Raw genomic sequence first — 18328 nt, forward strand, 5'->3', positions numbered from 1 at the left:
GGAGCCCGGGTCCCACACCCTCGGGCAGGCAAGGCAGGCAGAGGGGACCCGGGGAGGCCTGGCCCTGGTGGAAGTCACTCGGTGGCCCCGGGGTCACCTAACAGCTGGGTGGTCGGGGCGTTGCCCGTCTTTTCTCTGGCCCTCGGCTCCCCGTCTGTGAAATGACGTGGTGGCTGTGAGGGCCGCTGAGGCCCGGAGCCAGAGTCGTCTGCGCACAGCGTCCGTCCTCACACTCTCCCGAGAGGGGGCGGCGGGGGCACGTCGGCCTAGGAAGCTGTGCAGAGACGCTGCAGTGGAGCCCGAGACCGCCCTCGACCTCGGGTCAGCGGTGCCTCTGAAGGCTGCACGGGAAGCAAGGCTTGGGGAGGGAAGGTGGCTTCGGGGTCAGGCCACCAGCGCGTGGGGGGCCGGTGTGACCTCGACAGAGACACCAGGTCCTGTCTCCCCGGCGGTGCCGGGCGGGCCCAGGGACACTGTGGCAGGGGAGTACCCAGGGTCCGGCCCTACCCTCCTTTGCTGCCTCCAGACAGCGGGCTTTGTTGAAAACTGGTTGGCGCTTTAATTACCGCGTGTCCCAGGCTGTCCTCTCCCCTCGCTGTCTGTCTGTTCTCAGTGTCAGTTACAAAGGGCAACACCATTAACTGGGTGTGTGATTGCAGTTGTGAGGAAGTCACGTAACGTAACCACCAGGTCTGCCGGCAGACGGGGCAGGGTTCCCCCGGTGGCCCTGCAGCCGCGACTTAGCGCCCAACGAGTCCTGGGCCAGCCTGGGCCTCAGCTCTGCTGGCGTGGGGTGGGGAGTGGTCCCCCTTCCCGCTGCTGCTTAGCCGCACCCCCACTGCTTTGGGGGCAGCCTCTGGGCCGGACGGTGGAGCCAGCGCCCTGGGCACCTGCTTGGGGACCAGAGGGTGGGGCGTCCCTGATCACCTGGCGGAAGAGTTCTGGGCGGGCATCCGTCCAGAGAAGCGTGCGCGGCCCGTCCCTCTCCTGGACACCCCCACTTGGGTGTCCCTTAGACATCGCAGTTTGCGTGTTTAAATCTGAACTTCCACAGCAACAAGGAAGGACCGCGGCCCGCAACACGTCACTGCCAGGTGCTGGCGGGACGGGGAGCAGCGGGGACATGGAATGCCGCGGCTGCTTTGAAAGGGACTCTGGTGTCCTACAAAACTGACTACGTGCTTGCCGTGCGCCCAGCCGTCACGTCCTCGGTATTGACCCACAGGCGATGAAAACTTACGTGCACACAAAACCTGTACACGGGTGATTGCAGCAGCTTCATTCATCATCCACAGAACCGGACAGCAACCGCGATGCCCTTCAGTGGCTGGTGGACGAACCGTGGTCCATCCGGGCAGTGGGGTATTACTCAGCCCCGGAAAGAAGGGAGCCGCGAAGCCAAGAACGACGCGGAGGCACCTTCGATCCAGGTTACTGCGTGAAGGAAGCCAGTCTGGAGAGGCCGCACCCTGGGTGATCCCAGCCAAGTGGCCTTCTGGGAAAGGCAGGGCCAGGGAGCCGGTAGAGGACGGGTGGGTGCCGGGGGCGGGGGAGGGATGAACAGGTGGGGCACAGGCATTGAATATTCTGTGTGATTATACTGGTGGACACATGTCCTTCCACGTTTTCCAACCCACAGACTGCACACCACGCAGGGTGACCCTTACGGGAACAGTGGACTCTGGGTAATGACGTCTCAGCGTGGGGTCACCGATCATGACAAGTGCACTGTCCTGGGGACGTCGATAGTGGGGGAGGCCTTGTGCGTCTGTATAAGGGAAGTCTCTGTACCTTCCGCTCGGTCACGCTGTGAACTAAAACCATTCTGAGACCCCTTAAAAAAAATAAGCTCCGATCTTCACCTGTCTTAAGCATACGGTGATTCTGGTAAACACGCAAGGTTTGCAGCCATCGTGACGGTGAACCTTTCCGTCACGCCACAGGGGGCCCTGCTGCCCACTTGGAGCCAGCGTCCGCGGCAGCGCACGGTCGCGGGCCAAGTCCGCGCTCTGCCTCTGGCGACGTCTTTTCCGGACTTCTCCCAACAGTGGGGTCACGCAGCACACGGGCCCTCGTGTCTGCCTTCCGCCCCTCACCAGAACGTGTGTGAGGTCTGGCCGTGGCGGCGTGTGCGTGGCGGTGCTTCGTTTCCTTTCTCGGTTACGAATGAGCCTACAGGCACGGACCACGCTTTGACGGACACCGACACGTGGTCCACTGTTGGGCTGTTTCGAATGTTGCTGCTGAAGGCTTTTGAACACAAGGCCCCGTGTGCCCTGGGTGGGAGTGGAATGGGGGGCTCCTTCTCGGGGGGCCGTGGGGGTGAGTTTATATTCAACTTTTTAGGAACCTGCTGCTTGGTTTTCCAAAGTGGTCCGCCATCTCACGGCCCCTGCGTGCGCGCTCTGGTGCCCCGCGTCCTTCTGGCACCGGCGAGCCCTTGTCTTCTTGGGTCCAGCCGCGCTGACGGGTGTGACGTGGCATCGCGCCGTGGCTGCGTCTCCCCGGTGGCGGGCAGCGTCCGGCACCTTCCCACGTGCCCGTTAGCCATTCGCGCGTCTCCTGTGCTGAAACGACTTCCGTAATCTTCAGCCCATTTTTTACGTAATTTGTTTTCTCGTGATCATATTCCTCATGCTGCCTTTTGATAAGTGAAAGTTTAAATTTTGAGAAAGTCGCATCTACCCGTTTCTTCTTCTCTGCCTAGCGCTTTGCCTGCAGAATCCTTGCTCACCCCAGCGTTGCCATCTCCTGGCTTCTGGGAGGTTTTACGTGTGGACCTATGACCCACAGCAAATCGATTTTTGTGTCCGGTGTGAAGGAGGAGTCAACGTTCGCTTGTTGCTATTTAGATACCCAGCTGTTGAAAAACTCCCCTCTTTTGGGCTCCTCTGAGACGTTGGGACGCATCTTGCTAGTGGATACACAGACTCAGGGTGACGCGTGGATGCTCGCGGACCCAGCTCAGAGCTCTGGCGGCCGGACGCCGGGATGCTGAGCGCGGTTTCCGGGGACGGAGCTGGGGGCCCTGCCGGCGGTGCGCACTGCCTCCAGGGGCTCGCCGCAAAACCGATGCCGAATGCTACTTTCGCTTTTCACCTTTTCGCGTAAAAGTGAGAAAACCTTCTTTGGATTTCTCGTGGACAGTGAGAACAGGCCCTAACAGGCGTTTTGCCGAAGCGGAGTGGCGTAGTGCGGCCTTGATGACCGCAGCCCAACTTACCGTTCTCGGTTGCGGGTTGTTTGCATTTCTGCGTCCGTTTCTGCATCGGCTTGCCCAAGTCTTCCCTGCTTTTCTCGAATGGTCCACGCTGCCACCCGCCTCCCTTTTCTCAAATGGTCCACGCTGTCTCCTGCACTTGGCCGTCTCCCACCCGCCGTGTCCTCGGCTCATGCCCTGGCTTCCCAGAGGGCTGCTGCGACCGGCCCCTTCCCGACCCTGCTTTCTCGTTCTCCGTGGCGCTCACCACCTCTGGAGACCACTCACCCGCTCCTGTGTGTTTATCTGAGTCCCCTGTCGGGATGTAACCCCCTGAGGTCTGGGATCCTTGCCTGCTTGTCCACACTGGCACCTGCCCCGAGCCTGGAATACTGGCAGCCACGTGGTTCACCCTTGACACCTATTTGTTGGATGAGTAAGTAACCGAGCAGCTTTTCTAAAGCCCTTGTTCCTGGGCTGCTCATCTGAGAACTGTTCCTGCTGCTGCTCTTGAGGGGCAGGAAGGTTGTACTCAGGCTGCCGTGGCATCACCCGCACCCCCCAGATGTCTCCTCCGACGGCGCTGGGGGTCAGAAGTCTCCCGTCAAGGGGCTGCCGGCCCCCGGAGGTTCTGGGGAGAACCTGTTCCATTGGCATTTCCAGCTGCTGGCGGTGGCCGCTTTCCTTGGCGCTCGGCCCCTCCCAGACTCCCCCCAGCGGAACGTCCTCTTCAGACCTGCCACCCTCCTGCCTCGTCGCTGGAGGAGCCATGTGATGACACGGGCACCCCGGACAGTCTCTGCCTCCTTAGTTCACTTACTGGCACCTGCAGGGTTCTGCCGACGAGCCAGCGGTCCTGGTCCTGGGCATCAGGCTCTGACACCCCTCCGCAGCCTGTCTCGGTCACTTGTCCTTGACTGGAGAAACTTCCTTCCTCTGACTCGCCGGGTCCTTACGACTCAGGGGCGTAGGGGCAGGAGCGGCCCCCGCTGCCGGTGCTGGACAAAGGCCGCAGACCCCAGGCAGACAGCACGGTGGGCCAGCCCACCGTGGGGTGGGGACCCCGGTGCAGGGGAGCAGGGGGGACCCCTGGGGGTGTTTCGTCTCGCCTCCCGCCAGGGCGTCTACGGGCAGTGCCTGTGGTGGTCCCGCACGGAGGGGCTCGGCCCGGCTGGAGACAGAGCTCAGCAGCACCGGCGGGAGGGGCTGGGGCCGGGAAGGCCGACACTTCCCTCGGAGTTCCCTGGGTGGGAGCGCGCCGTGCGCGTCACCTGTTGTCAGGAGGCCCCTGCTCCTGCCGCGCCTGGCGGACCTGAGGAGGGCCGGACGCTGGTCCTGGCTGCCTGCCGCGTGTCCTTGACGGAGGGGCGCCTGCCACCTCAGAGCACTCCCTCCCTGTCCAGGCTGTGTACCCTGCTACACGCCTGCTCACCTCGAACTTAGCCCCTCCTCACCGCACGCCCCACCTTCCTGCGTCCGAGCCCCAGAGGGCTAAGCCGCTGCTCCCCTCGGGTCTGTGGGCGGCTGCGCCTGCTGAACCCCTGCTCGGTTCTCTGGGTTCTCGGTCCTACTCCTTCATGCCTTCCCTTTCAGACTCGAGGCCTGGCCGCATACATTAGCCGGTCTTAATAGACTGCCACATCTTGAAAGCAGGGAGAGAGAGAAAGATTTAAAGTCTTGTCTTGCCCAAAGCAGACAGATTGACTCGAAAATGACTCTGTCAATAAAAGATGAGCTCTGAGAGGCTCTTCCCTCTTCCAAGAGGAAGCTCGCCTTCCAGGAACTCGGCTTCTCTAAGCCCGCTGTTGGAGATTAATAACGCACACGACACGCAGAACGGATTGGAGTGAGCCTGCCGCGGCTGCCGGCGTCCTGGCCTTCACCCACGGGCCGTCCCACCTGGTGGCCACAGGCCGTCGCTGCCAGTGAGCCTGACAGGTCACCTGCTGGTGTGCGTGCGGAAAGAAGTTGCCAGAAACTTCGTTTAAGCGCTGGTGTTCTCCGGTTTACGTCTCAGGGCGTTTGTGAGGTGATATACTTGGGTGGCTCTCTCCTCTAGATGGTTTCAGGCTCTGGCTGGTGTGTGTGAGTGGATGTGTGTGCGTGCACAAGTGTGGGAATGCATGCTTGCACGTGTGGTGTGTGTGTGAGAGCACATGCGTGCATGCATGAGTGTGTGTGTGTGCATGTGCGTGGGTGCATGTACGAGTGTGTCAACGTGTGCCTGCACATGTGTGTGAGAGCACGTGTGCGTGCATGCATGAGTGTGTGTGTGCGGATGCATGTGTGCGTGTACGAGTGTGTGGACGCATGCCTGCATGTGTGGTGTGTGTGAGAGAGCACATGCATGCATACACACGCATGACTGTGTGCATGAGTGTGTGCATGTGCGTGCATGTGTGTGCATGTGCATGTGTGAGTGTGTGCCTCAGGTGGTCTGCTTCTAACCGTGTGACCCCCGGGGTCCATACCCGTGAAACGGAGGCAGATGTAATGATGTTTCTCGGGTGTTCCCAGAGCTTAAGAGGAGCCACTGCACACGGAGGGTGTTAGGTCTCCACCCGGTGCTCTTTTCTGGGGTCTCCCGTGCAGGCCGGCTGGCCCTAGTGCAGTGAGTCCCTACCCTCCGGGGGGGCGGAGTGTGCTTTAGTTGGAAAAAACGGGCCGTGAACAACGAAACAAGTGAAGAAAGTCAGAGGATGGTGAGCTCCGTACACACCCCAGGCACACGGGTCCCCCAGGGGCACCTGGTGGGGGGATGGCCGCGAAGGCTCCCTCGGGCACCTGTGGCCAGACCTCTCGGCCTGAGGTGGTGCCGGGAGTCCGGCACTGCCTGCTGGACTTGGGGGATCCACCCTGCTCCAAAGTCCTGGCTTGGATGTCCGGCTTCTCTGCTCCCCAGTCGGGTGACCGGGAACAAGGCGCTGACCTCCTCGGGGCCTGACCCCACATCTGTCAGCTGCCTGGACGAGGGGCCAGCCGTGGCCTTCCACGTGGCCCAGCTGGTCCTCCCCCTCCGCAAAGGCACCAGGGTGGGGAGGCGGGGGGGGGGCATCTCCTGGGGCTTCGACCGCTCTCTGTTCTCAGCGGTGGGGGAGGGAGCCTTCCCGGGAATGCGATATCACATGAGCGCCCGCCTGTCACCCCGGGACTCTCCCACCCCGTAATCTGGTGGGCTGTAATTGCTGGTGTCTTTTCAGATCATTTCTGTGCAAGGTGACAGGCTGCTTGTGGAGGGAGCCGTTAATCACACAGAGATGCCCCTGTTTGAAAGCTGGCACCGAGCTTACCCAGGGCGGGCGTCTGCCAGGCAGCCGGCGGTGGGCACACACGCTGCTCATCTGCATATAATTCCAGGGCGAATGTCTTCTCTCTTGTGTAAAACGTGCAATTTCCGGCCCAGCAGGGGAACATGGGCTCATAATGGAGAGACTTTGTCCCAGGGGCCCTCTGGCTCCAGGCAGTTCAAGCAAACCATTCCCTAGGATGGCAGAAGGCCGTGGCGGGCGGGTGGCAGGGGCCTGTCCGGCTGGTCACAGAAGGCAGCGGTCAGGTGGTGTCCGCTGTGCCCCCTCACGGACAGGCTGCTCTGAGTGCCGCGCGAGGAGCGGTGTGGGCGCCTAAAGCCCCCCGGCGGGCAGGGCACAGGCACACGCGGATCTCCAGACTGGTTCCGCCCCCCTTGTGCCTGCCAGCCTCCCGGGCCCCTCTCCTGGAGCTTGGGCTTGGGATGGGAAGGCCATCTGCAGGAGGGGGAGCCCGTCAGGGTGCACGTGCTGCGTCGGGGTGGTGGACCCGCTCTTGTGCGCGGCACCCACGAAAGGCCTGCCTGGGGCCGTGGTCCGGCGGTGGGCACCACCCCCCACCCCGGGGACCAGGACCCGGACCCACAGTCGTCGCCCTGTGGTGCCGGCTCCCGCAGTTGCTAATAAAATTGCATGAATATTTGATGCCTAATTACTAAATATTTAAACACGTAAAACTGAAATAGTTAGAAGTTACGAGATGCCAATAATTCAGCCCCAGCGGCGTGGCACGGCTTTGGGCCTGAGCAGAGCCAGCGCCCCCTGCAGCCCCCTCCCCGTGCACCTGCCAGGGAGGCCCAGGGACGCTTCCACAGGGACACCTCGGGCCCAGCCAGGCTCCTTGGCCCGGCCTGGTCTTGTGTGGCCGGGCGTCCCCGCGTGCATGGGTGCGGTTCTCTCGTCTGAGGTCAGGCCCGGGCTCAGTGTGGGGGCCCCTGCGTCACCCTGACACGTAGCTGTCCCCGAGGCACACCTCAGAGAGACGGGTCGCCTCGCTGGTCTTTGTTCGGCTGCAGGACCAGCTCCGAACACGTGTGCTTTCATCCCGAGTGCCCTTCAGACAACGTAGGGACGCGTTTTGTGCCCCCAACTCCAGACCCAGCACGTGCACGTCAAACAGCTGCTCCCGTGCGGCCTCGCTGGCTCGGCTCCCACCCGTGTGACTGCTGCCCCCACGTGTGTCTGTCCTCTGGACACCGAGAGGTCATTTCCCTCAGCTCCGTCACCGGCCTCTTGAACCCAAGGAGGCAAAAACCCAACTCGGGACCTGGACCTGCAGACCCGCGGCGCCCCCAGAGCCTGTTCATGGCAGATGACGGCACCGTCCCGCCTCTCACTCATCCCCACGTCCGCTGTCCAGACTGGGCTCAGTCGTGCCCTTCCGGACCTCGGGAAGACCCGAGGGCCCAGGGCGGCCCACGGCACCCGCCGGCCTGGCTTTGGAAAGCCCGATCTGGCTGCCGAGAGGCTGCCGGTGTCCGGGGCGGGGGGCGCGGCGAGGGCGAGGGGCGGGGAGTTTGCCGAGCGTCATCCTCCTCGCCCCTCGTGCCCGGCAGGGCCTGCTTCAGGTCCTGAGCGGGCAGCGCGGGCAGAGACAGCGGGCAGGAAGCGCTGTGCCCAGAGGCCGACCACCCTCGGTGCACGGCAGCCCCACCCCTTCTCTGAGCCCCTGTCTCCCCGCCGTGGAGCCAGGGCCCTCATCCCGCCTCTACACGGACGCCCCGAGGGGACAGGCCATGGAGCGGAGCTCGGTGAGCATCGGGAGGTGGGCGATTGGCCTCTTGCCATTGCCGTCCCTGGCCGCGGGCCCCACGGGCGTGCCCGCCGTCATCCCTGCCCCCTGGGCCCCTCCAGACCGCAGGGGCGCAGTGCTGGGGACGCCCGGGGACGGAGCACAGCTGGTCATCCTGCCTCACCCACAGCCGGGTCCGGGCAGGCCATCGTCCCCCCTCACTGCCTTGCACACGGTGCCCTTGGAGCAGCCCCGGCTCAGCCTGGGCTCCAAGAGCTGTTCTTTCAAGTGGTGAACTATTAGCGCCTTTTCCTGTTTTCTAAGCCTGAGAACCTTAGCATCGGCTAAGTGGTTTTATTCACTTTTCAGAAAGAGAAATGACTCTGTCCCGAGTCCCCAAAGGGAAATTTCAAAAGCTGCTTCCAGTTCTTAAACACAGCGCAGCTGCAGGGGCCAGGCCGCCTGCCTTTGACGGCTCGGCCGGCGGCTGGCGCACGGCTGCCCTGCCCCCTCCCCCGGGTCCTCCTCCCGGCCTCCCTCACGAGGGGTCGGGAGCCATTCGTGGGGTGGGAGAGTTTGTCTGTGGGGACGGGGTGGGAAGAAGGAGGTCTGTCTGCGGGGTGGGAGGTGTCCATCCATGGGGTGGGGTGGGGTTTCTGGCCACGGGGTAGGGCGGGAGGGAGGAGGTCTGTCTGCGGGGTGGGGGGGTGGGGGTTTGCCTGGGGGGTGTCTGACATAGCGCTGCGCCCTGCCCGCCCAGCCTGGAGACCAGTCGGTTACTTCTGGGGTTTCCCTTGTGTGGTCTCCCCTCACAGGATCTCCGAATGTATCTTTTCTTTGGCGTTTTCTGTCTCCGTCTTTGGTGGGGCGCTGTCGGGGAGGCCCTTCCGCGTTCCGTGTCCACGCTTCCGTGCGCGTCTGTAACGGCATCGCTTCCGCGGATTGCGCGTTGTCGCTGCTGCCTCGGACGCCCCTCCTCCACAGCCTCCGTCGTAACCTGCGTGTGCGGGAGGCAGGCACTGCGCCCTGCGGGTCGTTCTCCGGGCCGGCGGGCCTCCGTCTGGGGCCGGTCTTCTGGGCACCGGGAAGGCTGCCGCCAGCCGCGTGTGAAGGCCGGTTCAGACCCCGCAGGGGCCGCTGGCGCAGATCGACCTCCTGCCGGGCCCTGTGCTTGTGGACCCCGGGTCCACGGGGGCCGGGGGCGCGGGCATCAGGGAGTGTTCCATTCGTCACAGCAGCCCCGAGGCCTGTCACCCCTGCCTTGGGAGCAGGGACTGTCTCCTCTCCAGGAGGGGCAGGGCCATCACCTGGCGTGCCGGGAGGAGTCCTGCTCCCTGGTGCGGACCCCCCACCGCAGCTCCAGCCGGCCTCCCTGCCGCCCAGGACGGTGAGGTCCCACTCACCCAGGCCCGCTGGGCCCGGTTCCTCTCCTGAATTCGCTCATCTTCTAAGATTTCGTCCGCCCTCTTGTCTGCCGCTGCCTCCCCGCCCTCCACGGTGGTTGCGGTGGGGGGCAAGGTCGAACACATATGTTCAAGGGTGAGCACGTGCGTTCTACTCGCCGTGTCCGTGGGGAAGCCCCGTATGTATGTTCCCTTTGGTTGACACTGACTAGAGCCCGTCCGGGGTTATGATTTAGGGTTTTGGAGAAATGGCATTTCGTGTACTCCCGCCTCCTTGAAGTGCACTTGAAACTCAATGGGACAAAAAGTCCTCCCTGCAGCGAGTGTGGAGTCTACGGGGAAAATAACTTACTCAGAGAAGCTTTTGAAGACACTCTGTTGTGTGAAACAGACACTGTCACGTACGCTGAGGACATGTGACACGAGACCGGATCTATTCCAAAGAAGTGATTTCAAAGCTGAGGAGTCTGGGAGTCAGCTAGGAAGCATGACGGGCTGCTCCAGGCATGTGTAAAGGCCCTGAGGTGGGGAGAAGAGTGGTGCTTCTGGAATAGAGCCAGGGCAGGTGCGGCTGGAGAGGCGGCGGGCCTGGACGCTCGGCACAGGCCTGGTGGCCGCAGGACAGGGTTTCAATTCAGACCGTGTCTCCCCTTCAGAGCTTAGAATTCTGTCCAGAGGACTTGGGCTCCGGCACAGGACTGGAACCCAAAGGATAGAACCCAGCGGCCAGTGCCACTCTGAGCTCGGTGACTGTGCTGGGAGGCCTGGGATCCCGGTCCCAGCTCTGCCCTGCGTGGGTCTCCAGCCCTCCCCCCGCCAGCCTCCTCCCCTGGACGGCGCTTATTCTACACTCAGAATCCTCTGGACCACGATGTGGGTCAGGGAAGCCCGTTAACAGGGAGCCATTGCCTTCAAAGGTCCCAGGATGGAGCTGAGGCCGCCGCGTGTGGGACAGGGTAAGGCTCGAGGTCTGTCTGTCCCACAGAATGGCCACCGTGCAGAGTCACACCCAGTCACCTCACTGTCGTGCTCAGGCCACGCGAGAGGAAAGATGTGGACCGCATGCCCCGGGCTGCCCTCCTAAGGGCCGTTGGCATCTTGGCACGTGTCTCTGCTGTGTCCTGTCTGCTTGTGCTTCTCGAAGGCCCTGGGAGCAAGAGGAGCTCAGAGCTAAGGGTTGCACGTCACTGCCTCCATCCCGAGGCTGGGTCAGAGGTCCCACGGAGCCGACCGGGACCTCCCAGGTGGAGCTGCCGCCCCCCCCCCCCCACCTCCAGCTCCCCGCACCTTCCCCAGCAAACCGGTACGCAGGGAATGGAGTCGCGGAGGCGCGTGTGCTGTGAGTGAAATGAAGGCACAGCCGGGCTCTGCTGGCCGGTGCGGCCGCGTGTGGGGGCCACGCAAAGGCTTGCTGCTGGGAGAGTCCCGCCGTCCACTGGTCTGTCTCTCACCTGCTCTCCCTGCTCCTCTGGGATAAGACTTTCTCCGAATTTTAGACTGTGAACTGCTCTCCAGAGCCATGTGCCCATAACCGCTCCTTTATCGTGCCATCTCCGCTCTCTCCTGCCAGCCTTACGTAAGGGAGAGTTTATTTTTGTTCCGTGTCCTTCCCACGGGCTCTCCCAGCAGCCTTCTAGGACTCCGGAAGGAGCCAGGTGTTGGGCACGGATGGGGAGGGTGGGGGGTTGGGGGGGAGTCCGAGCCATCCAGGGGCAGTCCACCCGTGGATGTGGCTGTGGCCGTGGAGGGAACCAGCCGGCCTGCGTGGGGCCGCGTGCCAGTTGAGAAGCAGGCGCATGGCCCCTGGACCTTGCCATCCACCCCTGGCCTGCACCACCCCTGCCCGCCCTGCACACCTGAGCTCTGGGCGACCACGTCCTCTGTCTAGCACCCGCTTGTTCGTTGGCCTCCCTTGTCCCTCACCAAGGACTCTGGAGAGCCTTGCACAGGGCTGCCACGGGGAAGACGGACAGGGTGACCCAAAGAGAGAAGAGCGTGGCAGGAGGGCACGTTCCTTTAGCCCGTGTTGCCAGAGGGCGGGACGGGGCGGAGGGTGAGTCTGGCCCGGCACAGCCTCCAGCCGTGGGCCTGATCCCAGGCCTGAGGGGAGGGGGTCCGGGCACGAGGTCCTCATCCCAGGCATCTGGTGATGCCTGAGACGTGCACACGGCAGGAGGGGTCCGGAAGCGGGCAGGCCCGGAGCTCTCCGCAGACCCGACGAGGCCACTTGAGTGCTGAGCCGGCCTTGCCCGATGGCCTCTGTGGGTGGCCATGGCCGAGTGGGTGCCTGCGGGTGGGTGCGGAGCGGGGTCACCGTGGACCCCAGGGGTCACCGGCCCTTGGCAGGCCGCCTAACCCCACCCACAGGAAGCCTCGGCTCGCTCTGGGGAAGAGGCCGCATCCGAGCAATGGCTTTTCCAAGGCAAAAGGCACATCTTTTATTTATTTAATCCAAACCATCGTGTGAATTATTCATTCACGTTTATGTAAGCGATTGAACGGCAGAATAGGGGGGAGGTCAGAGCACTGACTTTGCTGTGCCCTAAATCACAGCGAGAGCTCACGGCGTCCCCACCCCAACGTGCTGCATTAAGGTGACCGCACCTGAGGACCCACACCAAGCAGACGGGGGGCAGAGCCCTCCGTACCTCTGACAGCCTGTGTGACCTTGAGGAAGTCGCTCCCCCATCCAAGCCTCCCCTCGCTTGTCAGAGGGTGACAGGGGGCCCGCCTGGTGTGGTAGGGGCCGCACTGGGTGAGACAGAGTGTGCGAGGAGCCCGACATGGGGGGCGGAGCTCATACCCCAGGCGTCCGCAGCCCCCAGGGGGACGGGAGAGGCGCGGCTTACCCGTGCATTTGCCTGAGTCCGTGTACTTGCAGGAGTCCGTGGACTGGATAATGGGCAGCATCTTGATATCTGTGGGCAAAGGGGCTGTTACCTTCTCCAAGGTCAGGTTGCATTATTACCAAAATTAAATTTTTCCCAATGGGCATCTGAGCTCCATTAAAGGCAGTGCAGTCTGACAGGGGTGAATTATCGCCGCAGAAACGTGGTCAGTGAATCTTTCCTTCCAGGATGGGTTTTTCTCCCGCTTGGCGGGTCCGTCCTCGGTGGGCTGGCCGAGAGATTCAGGGAGGAGCACGGGGTCAGAGCCGCCAATTACCCTTTGGATTTCGTAGTCTGATTACTCGATTAATCAAGGGCTCCGCGCCCGTGTCCCGATGGAGAGGCTCTCTGCTCCGGAAGAAGGATGTCCACCGGGGCCATCAGGGCCGTGTGGTGATGGAGGGCAGGTGAGGGCAGGGCGTGTGACAGGTGGAGGGACCCGCATGGCGGGGAGGCCGGAAGGAGCCGTGCCCTGGTCTCAGATTCCTCGTTCAGAGCAAGAACGCGGCCGGCCCCGGGCTGCCCGCAGAGCTGTACAAGGTACAGACAAGACCCAGGATACGTGTCCAGAAGCCTGGCACCGGCCAGAGCGCGTGAGGGGCAGCGGGGCTGCGAGAGCTTGGCCTGGGGCGGATGGCGCTCCCCACGCCAGACACGCGTGGCCCGGCAGTGAATGTCACAAGCCCCTGTTTGTGAACCAGAACCCAGGCCCTCCGCGTCGCCCTGTGACGGCTGTAGAGCGTGTTGGTGCCTGGAGCTGACCGAGCTCCCACCATCCAAGGTGTGGCCCGAACCCACACGGCACGGTGCTGTGGCCCCGTGGGATCCAGCTTGTCTTTGCGACGCCTCCTCAGGCAGTTGTGTACCCGACGCACCTGGGAGCTGGAGGGTCACACACTCAGGGCCACAGGTCTGGAAGGGCGCACGGGTGGAGGCTCTCCTGTGTGTCTTTCCCTGGAAGACAGGCTCCCCCGTCCCCTTCACCTGCTCCAGGAGGTGACCTTTCCTGCTCTCTCCCTGCCCTCAGCCCTGCCAGGGAGCCCCTGGTTGCCGGGCCCGGGCCCGTCCTGGTGACTGTCACAGGATGTGCCACAGGCCCCTTGCTTCAGCTTGAGCAAGAGGGTTCCTGTCCCTGTCACAGCCGGGTTGACCGGCTCCAAGGCCTGGGGTCTCCCACCACCCTCTTAGACGGCACAGCTCCCGTCCCACCCAGGACGTCCCCGGGCCCTGGAGGGGTTCCCCGACATCAGCTCCAGAGGGACCAGCAGGAAGCTCCTGGCTTCAGAAGCTGGTGTTTGAGGAGAGCCAGCCTTGCTAATTAGTGAGGGGAGAACTGAGGTTTAATTACTGGGAAGGCACCTTGGGTGAAGGATTCGTGATAATTGCTGTGTAGCCTCCTGATGGCTTTGTGCTTGGCACAGCTGGTTTCTCCTGTGCGGCCCTGAACCGTGGCAGGCGTGACGGGAGGGCCTGGGGCCTCTGCCCTGAACCGTCCCGTTAGAGCCTTGAGGGGGCGGGCGGGGTCCCAGGGGCCTGTCTGCGCGCAGTGGCCTTGTCTCCGGCGGGGGGGTGGGGGGGGAGCCCCAGGGATGTGACCAGGAAGCCCCAGGGCATCCACTGTCAAGGCCCCCTGCCTGCTCACCACTTCTCAGCGATGGCCTGTGTGAGTGGGCGGCCAGCCCCCCAGCAGGTACAGACCCAAGACTGCCCGTGAGGGGCCGGGCCCCACCCAAGCCTCCTCAGCGGCCCTGGGAAGGACTCTTCAGAAAAGGCGCCAGACCGGGGGTCGAATCAGGGCTCAGAGCTGGGACGAGGCCCTCTGTTTTGAGAGTCACTGCTGTCTTTAGAGTTATTTACGTTTAATTGAACGACTCCGCGCTCAAAGGTCGGGCCGTCCCTGTGCTTGTTTTCTTCGTTCCCTAGCTTCGCGCTCGCACGCGTCAGGGCTCTGCCTGGGCGGGACCCCGTCTCCTCCACGACCCTCTGTCGGTGACTCTGGCCCTGGCCCCCGCTGCCGCCCCGCGTCCCATCCGGTCCGGGTTTGCAAGCTCACCCTGTCCCCTGTTGCCCCCAGAGCTGAAGAAGCAGGTGGAGAGTGCCGAGCTGAGAAACCAGCGGCTGAAGGAGGTCTTTCACACAAAGATCCAGGAGTTCCGGAAGGTCTGCTACGCGCTCACCGGCTACCAGATAGACGTCACCACGGAGAGCCAGTACCGGCTGACGTCCATGTACGCCGAGCACAAGGCCGACTGCCTCATCTTCAAGGTAGGACCGCGGTGACGGCCACCGGCGTGGAGAGCACGTCCGCCCGGTCGTCCTGGTGCACGACGGAGCGGGAGCGGTGGCGGCCTCCCCTCAGGAGGCGTGGCCCGCCGCTTCCAGGGGAGTCTGCTGACCCCCGGCCGCCCCGACCTGGCCGCCTCTGGGTGTCTGCCGTCCGCCTGTGCTGTGTTGGCCCCGTCGCTGGGAGGGGCGGGGCAGCAAGGCCGGGGCGTCCAGCCCCAGCAGTTCCGGGGGGGCGGCGGAAGTAAGAGGGCGAGGGTCCGTGTTGGGCCAGGGAGGCGGCCTCAGGACTGGACCGTGGCCAAGGCCATCGTGCCGTGTGGCAGACGGGACAGGGGGCGGAAGCTGCTGGATCTCTCTGGGACGGGCCCTCGGGTCTGCCTGAGACGCCAGGGCTGGAACCCCAGACAGATGCGAGGGCGGGAACTTGGCGGCCTGTGTTGGCCCCAGACTCCTTCTGGAGAAGCCAGCAGGGTGGGGGCCCCCACGGAGGAGCCCCCCACGGAGTCTGTGGCTGTACCCGTGTCCAGGCCCGGGGTGGTGTCCGGGTTTCGGGACTGGGACGGTCGCGGGGAATGACGCACCCGCACGTGAGGGGCGGGACCGGGGCGCTGCCAGGCCGACCAGGAGGGCTGTTCCCGCCACCGCCGCGCTGGCCTCCCACGTGGGCCCGGCATGGCTGTGGGCGGCCACGGTCGGCACGGAGGTCCCCACGCAGGGTGGCCACGGTGTGAAGCGGGCCGTCCACCTGGCTCTGCCCACGTTTGTAAAAACAAAGAACCCGCTCTTCTGGGTCCGTAAAGCAGCCGTAACCCGTGCGATCTGCACACGTGCAGCAGGACGCGGTAGCAAAGGAAGTCCTGCCTGTCTCGTTTCATCGCGAACTGAACCTCACGCTAAACCTGTGCCCGCCCGGCTGCTTCCTGGCACAGGTGCTGGCCAAGCCCGGAGGCGCCGGGTCGCGGGAGGCCGAGCGAAGAGGGGTCCCGACCTCGCGGGTCGGCGTGGGCCCCGCCCCCCCCCCCGACTTCGTTTCCATCCCCCTTCCTTCCTGGCGGCCTCTCCTCGTCCTGAGGTCAGCACCGCGTCTCGGCCTGGTGGCTGCCTTCTCACTTCCCCGGCCGTCTTGGGTCCCGCGTGTCTGTTTTCACGTTTCTAAGCAAGCTCTCAGAAACGTCTCTCCTGTGTCATTCCGCGATCTTCCGAAGAACTCAGACCCTGACGAGCACTTCGTGTGTTGTGGGAACCCCACACGGTTTTCTTAAACGTCAAGCGCGTAAGCAGAGACGTTCAGGTCTTACAAACCCTCACTCTGGACAGGACAGCGCCTGTGGAGCAGAGATCCGCAAAGGCACCGTCAGGCCGTTTCTCTCCCCCCCGCCCCAGACTGTCCACCGTCCCCCGACCCTCTGCCGTCCCCCACCCCGGACCCTCCACTATTCCCCTACAGATCCTCGGCTGTCCCTGCCCCCACCCACGCTCTCTGCGGTCTCTCCCCACCCTCGGCTCTCCTGCATGTGCAAGGCCTCACTGTGCTCAGCAGTTGCCCCCCACCAGGCCCCTTGAGTGTGTCCACGCCCAGAGCTCACCCCAGCTCAGTTCCTGGGTGTCGCTGCAGTAACCCCAACACCTTCCCCTCCTGAGGGTCCCCTGCGGGGTCCAGTACACCCACAGTTCTGACTGGTGCCCTGCCTCCCAGCTGCAGGCCTGGCTCTGGACCTAAGGGCCAGATGTGCCGGGAGCAGCATGGGTGTGAGCCGGCCCCCGAGGACAACAGGAGGGCCGACGGCTCAGCCCTCCGTTCACGCCCACAGCAGGCACCCCTGCCCCCACCGTCCCAGCTGGGCCTCCAGCCCCACCCCTCAGGTAGGGGGCAGTCCCGTGCACAGCATCAGGAGACGTGGTTTTGCTCACGGCCCCACCACGTTCTAGATGCGTGACGTCCTAGATGCGTGGGTTCTCCTGCCGTGTCGTCAGGGAAAACGCGGAGGGACGTCGCCGACTGTGAGATGCGAAGCACGGTGCCCGCTGGTCCTCGGAGGCCGTGCAGAGAGCTGTCTGGAAAGGACCCGGTAGACAGGCCAGCTGCCCCTCGTCCAGGCTGCCAGACTTGGACCCACACGCTGCCTTTCCCCACCTGGAGACCACTCTGAGCCTCGGTCTCATCGTCTGTGAGTCAGGGGTCAGAGCTAAGAGAGCCCACGACCACGAGCCCCCATAGTGCTTGACACGGGGGCACCAGCAGCATCGCTGAGGACCCACCCTGGGTTTCAGGGTTTGTCAGAATTGTGTTTTCAAGCAGTGAGCGCTTAGCAGACAGAAGCTGCCCATCAGGGCCCATGTTAGCCCCACAGGGCCCCCATCTCTGCCTTCCCCCGGGGGTCCCCTCACCCTGCACACCAGCGCTTGGGCCCTGCCCCTGGTCAGATCGTCCCACCCCCCAACAGAGCCGTCATGTGCTCACAGTCGCCTCCTCCGGGAGGGCTTCCGGTGTTCCCCAGAGGTGGGAACTGTCTTCAACTTACACCGTTCAGGACACATGTCGCTTTCTGTTGCTTGGTCATTACGTAGGTGACTTTTATTCCTTTACACAAGCTGTTCTTCGGAGACAGGAACCGTCCTACATCGGGCCCTTGGGCCCTGGGAGGCCTCAAGTGCGGTGTAGGTATGGACAAGCCAGGAGCCCCCCCACCCAGGCCCCCACCCCGGATCTCGGCATGCGGCCTCTTTGGTCGGGCTCGCACGCTGGATTGTAGACTCCTTACTACCCAGGGTCCAGGACGTGCCCAGCAGGTGCACAGCCCCCGGCCAGGACCCGGTGCCCGAGGCACTTGCCAATGCTGTTGGGGTGCGTGGAGCCTTTCTGGTGGCTTTGCCACGTCCTGGAAGCTCGGGCTCCTGGCCGCCCCACCCAGCCTGCAAGCCGCCGCCCCTCCCACCCACCCCCCCACCCCTTAGCACCGGGAGGCAGGAGCTGTTTCTGCTCTCTGTCCGTGGAAGTCTGGGGGTGCTTCCAACGAGTCCCGTGTCCCTCTCCAAAGAGCTGAGGATGCAGGACAGAGCCGGTCCCTGACGTCTAGGCAAGCCCCCCCCCCACTCTGCCCCCAGGAATCCCCCCCAATCCCGTGGCATCCCTGAGACAGGCGGGTCAGCTGCAGCGGCCGCTGGACAGAGCGAGAGAGCCAGGACCGGAGGTTAGGGTTCCCTGAAGAGAGCGCTCATGCCCCAGGGCCTCAGGGCCTGGGTGTTGGGGGGGGCAGGGGGAGGAAGAGGGGAGCCTGGCCGTGCCTCCATGGGCCCGAGGGGGCTGTCCCGGGAACCAGAGGCTAGGAGCACACGTGCGCACGTGTGATGGGCACACGCACAGGGCTGCCCCTGCCCAGACCTCCAGCAGCGCGTGTGGGGCAGCCTTGTCTCTCCTCGGGCCTCTCGTGGGTCCCTGCCGGGCAGGGGCCTGCCCAGCCCCTGGTGGACCCGCCCTGGTCCCAGCTTCCCGCCTCCTTGTGCCTGCGTCCTGG

The 18328-nt window shown here is 63.9% G+C and overlaps 1 protein-coding gene across 4 annotated transcripts in view; it reads left to right on the forward strand.

Annotated features, from left to right (window-relative positions):
• MAD1L1 (mitotic arrest deficient 1 like 1) overlaps positions 1-18328 on the forward strand; it is a 321549-nt gene that overhangs the window by 267948 nt on the left and 35273 nt on the right. For all 4 annotated transcript variants that reach the window (XM_030300339.1, XM_032591537.1, XM_032591540.1 and 1 more), the window contains one exon: positions 14602-14792. In XM_030300339.1, coding sequence (XP_030156199.1) covers positions 14602-14792 — 191 coding nt within the window. The remainder of the gene's footprint in view (positions 1-14601; positions 14793-18328) is intronic.

Source organism: Lynx canadensis, chromosome E3, assembly GCF_007474595.2.
Source record: "Lynx canadensis isolate LIC74 chromosome E3, mLynCan4.pri.v2, whole genome shotgun sequence".
NCBI lineage: Eukaryota > Metazoa > Chordata > Mammalia > Carnivora > Felidae > Lynx > Lynx canadensis.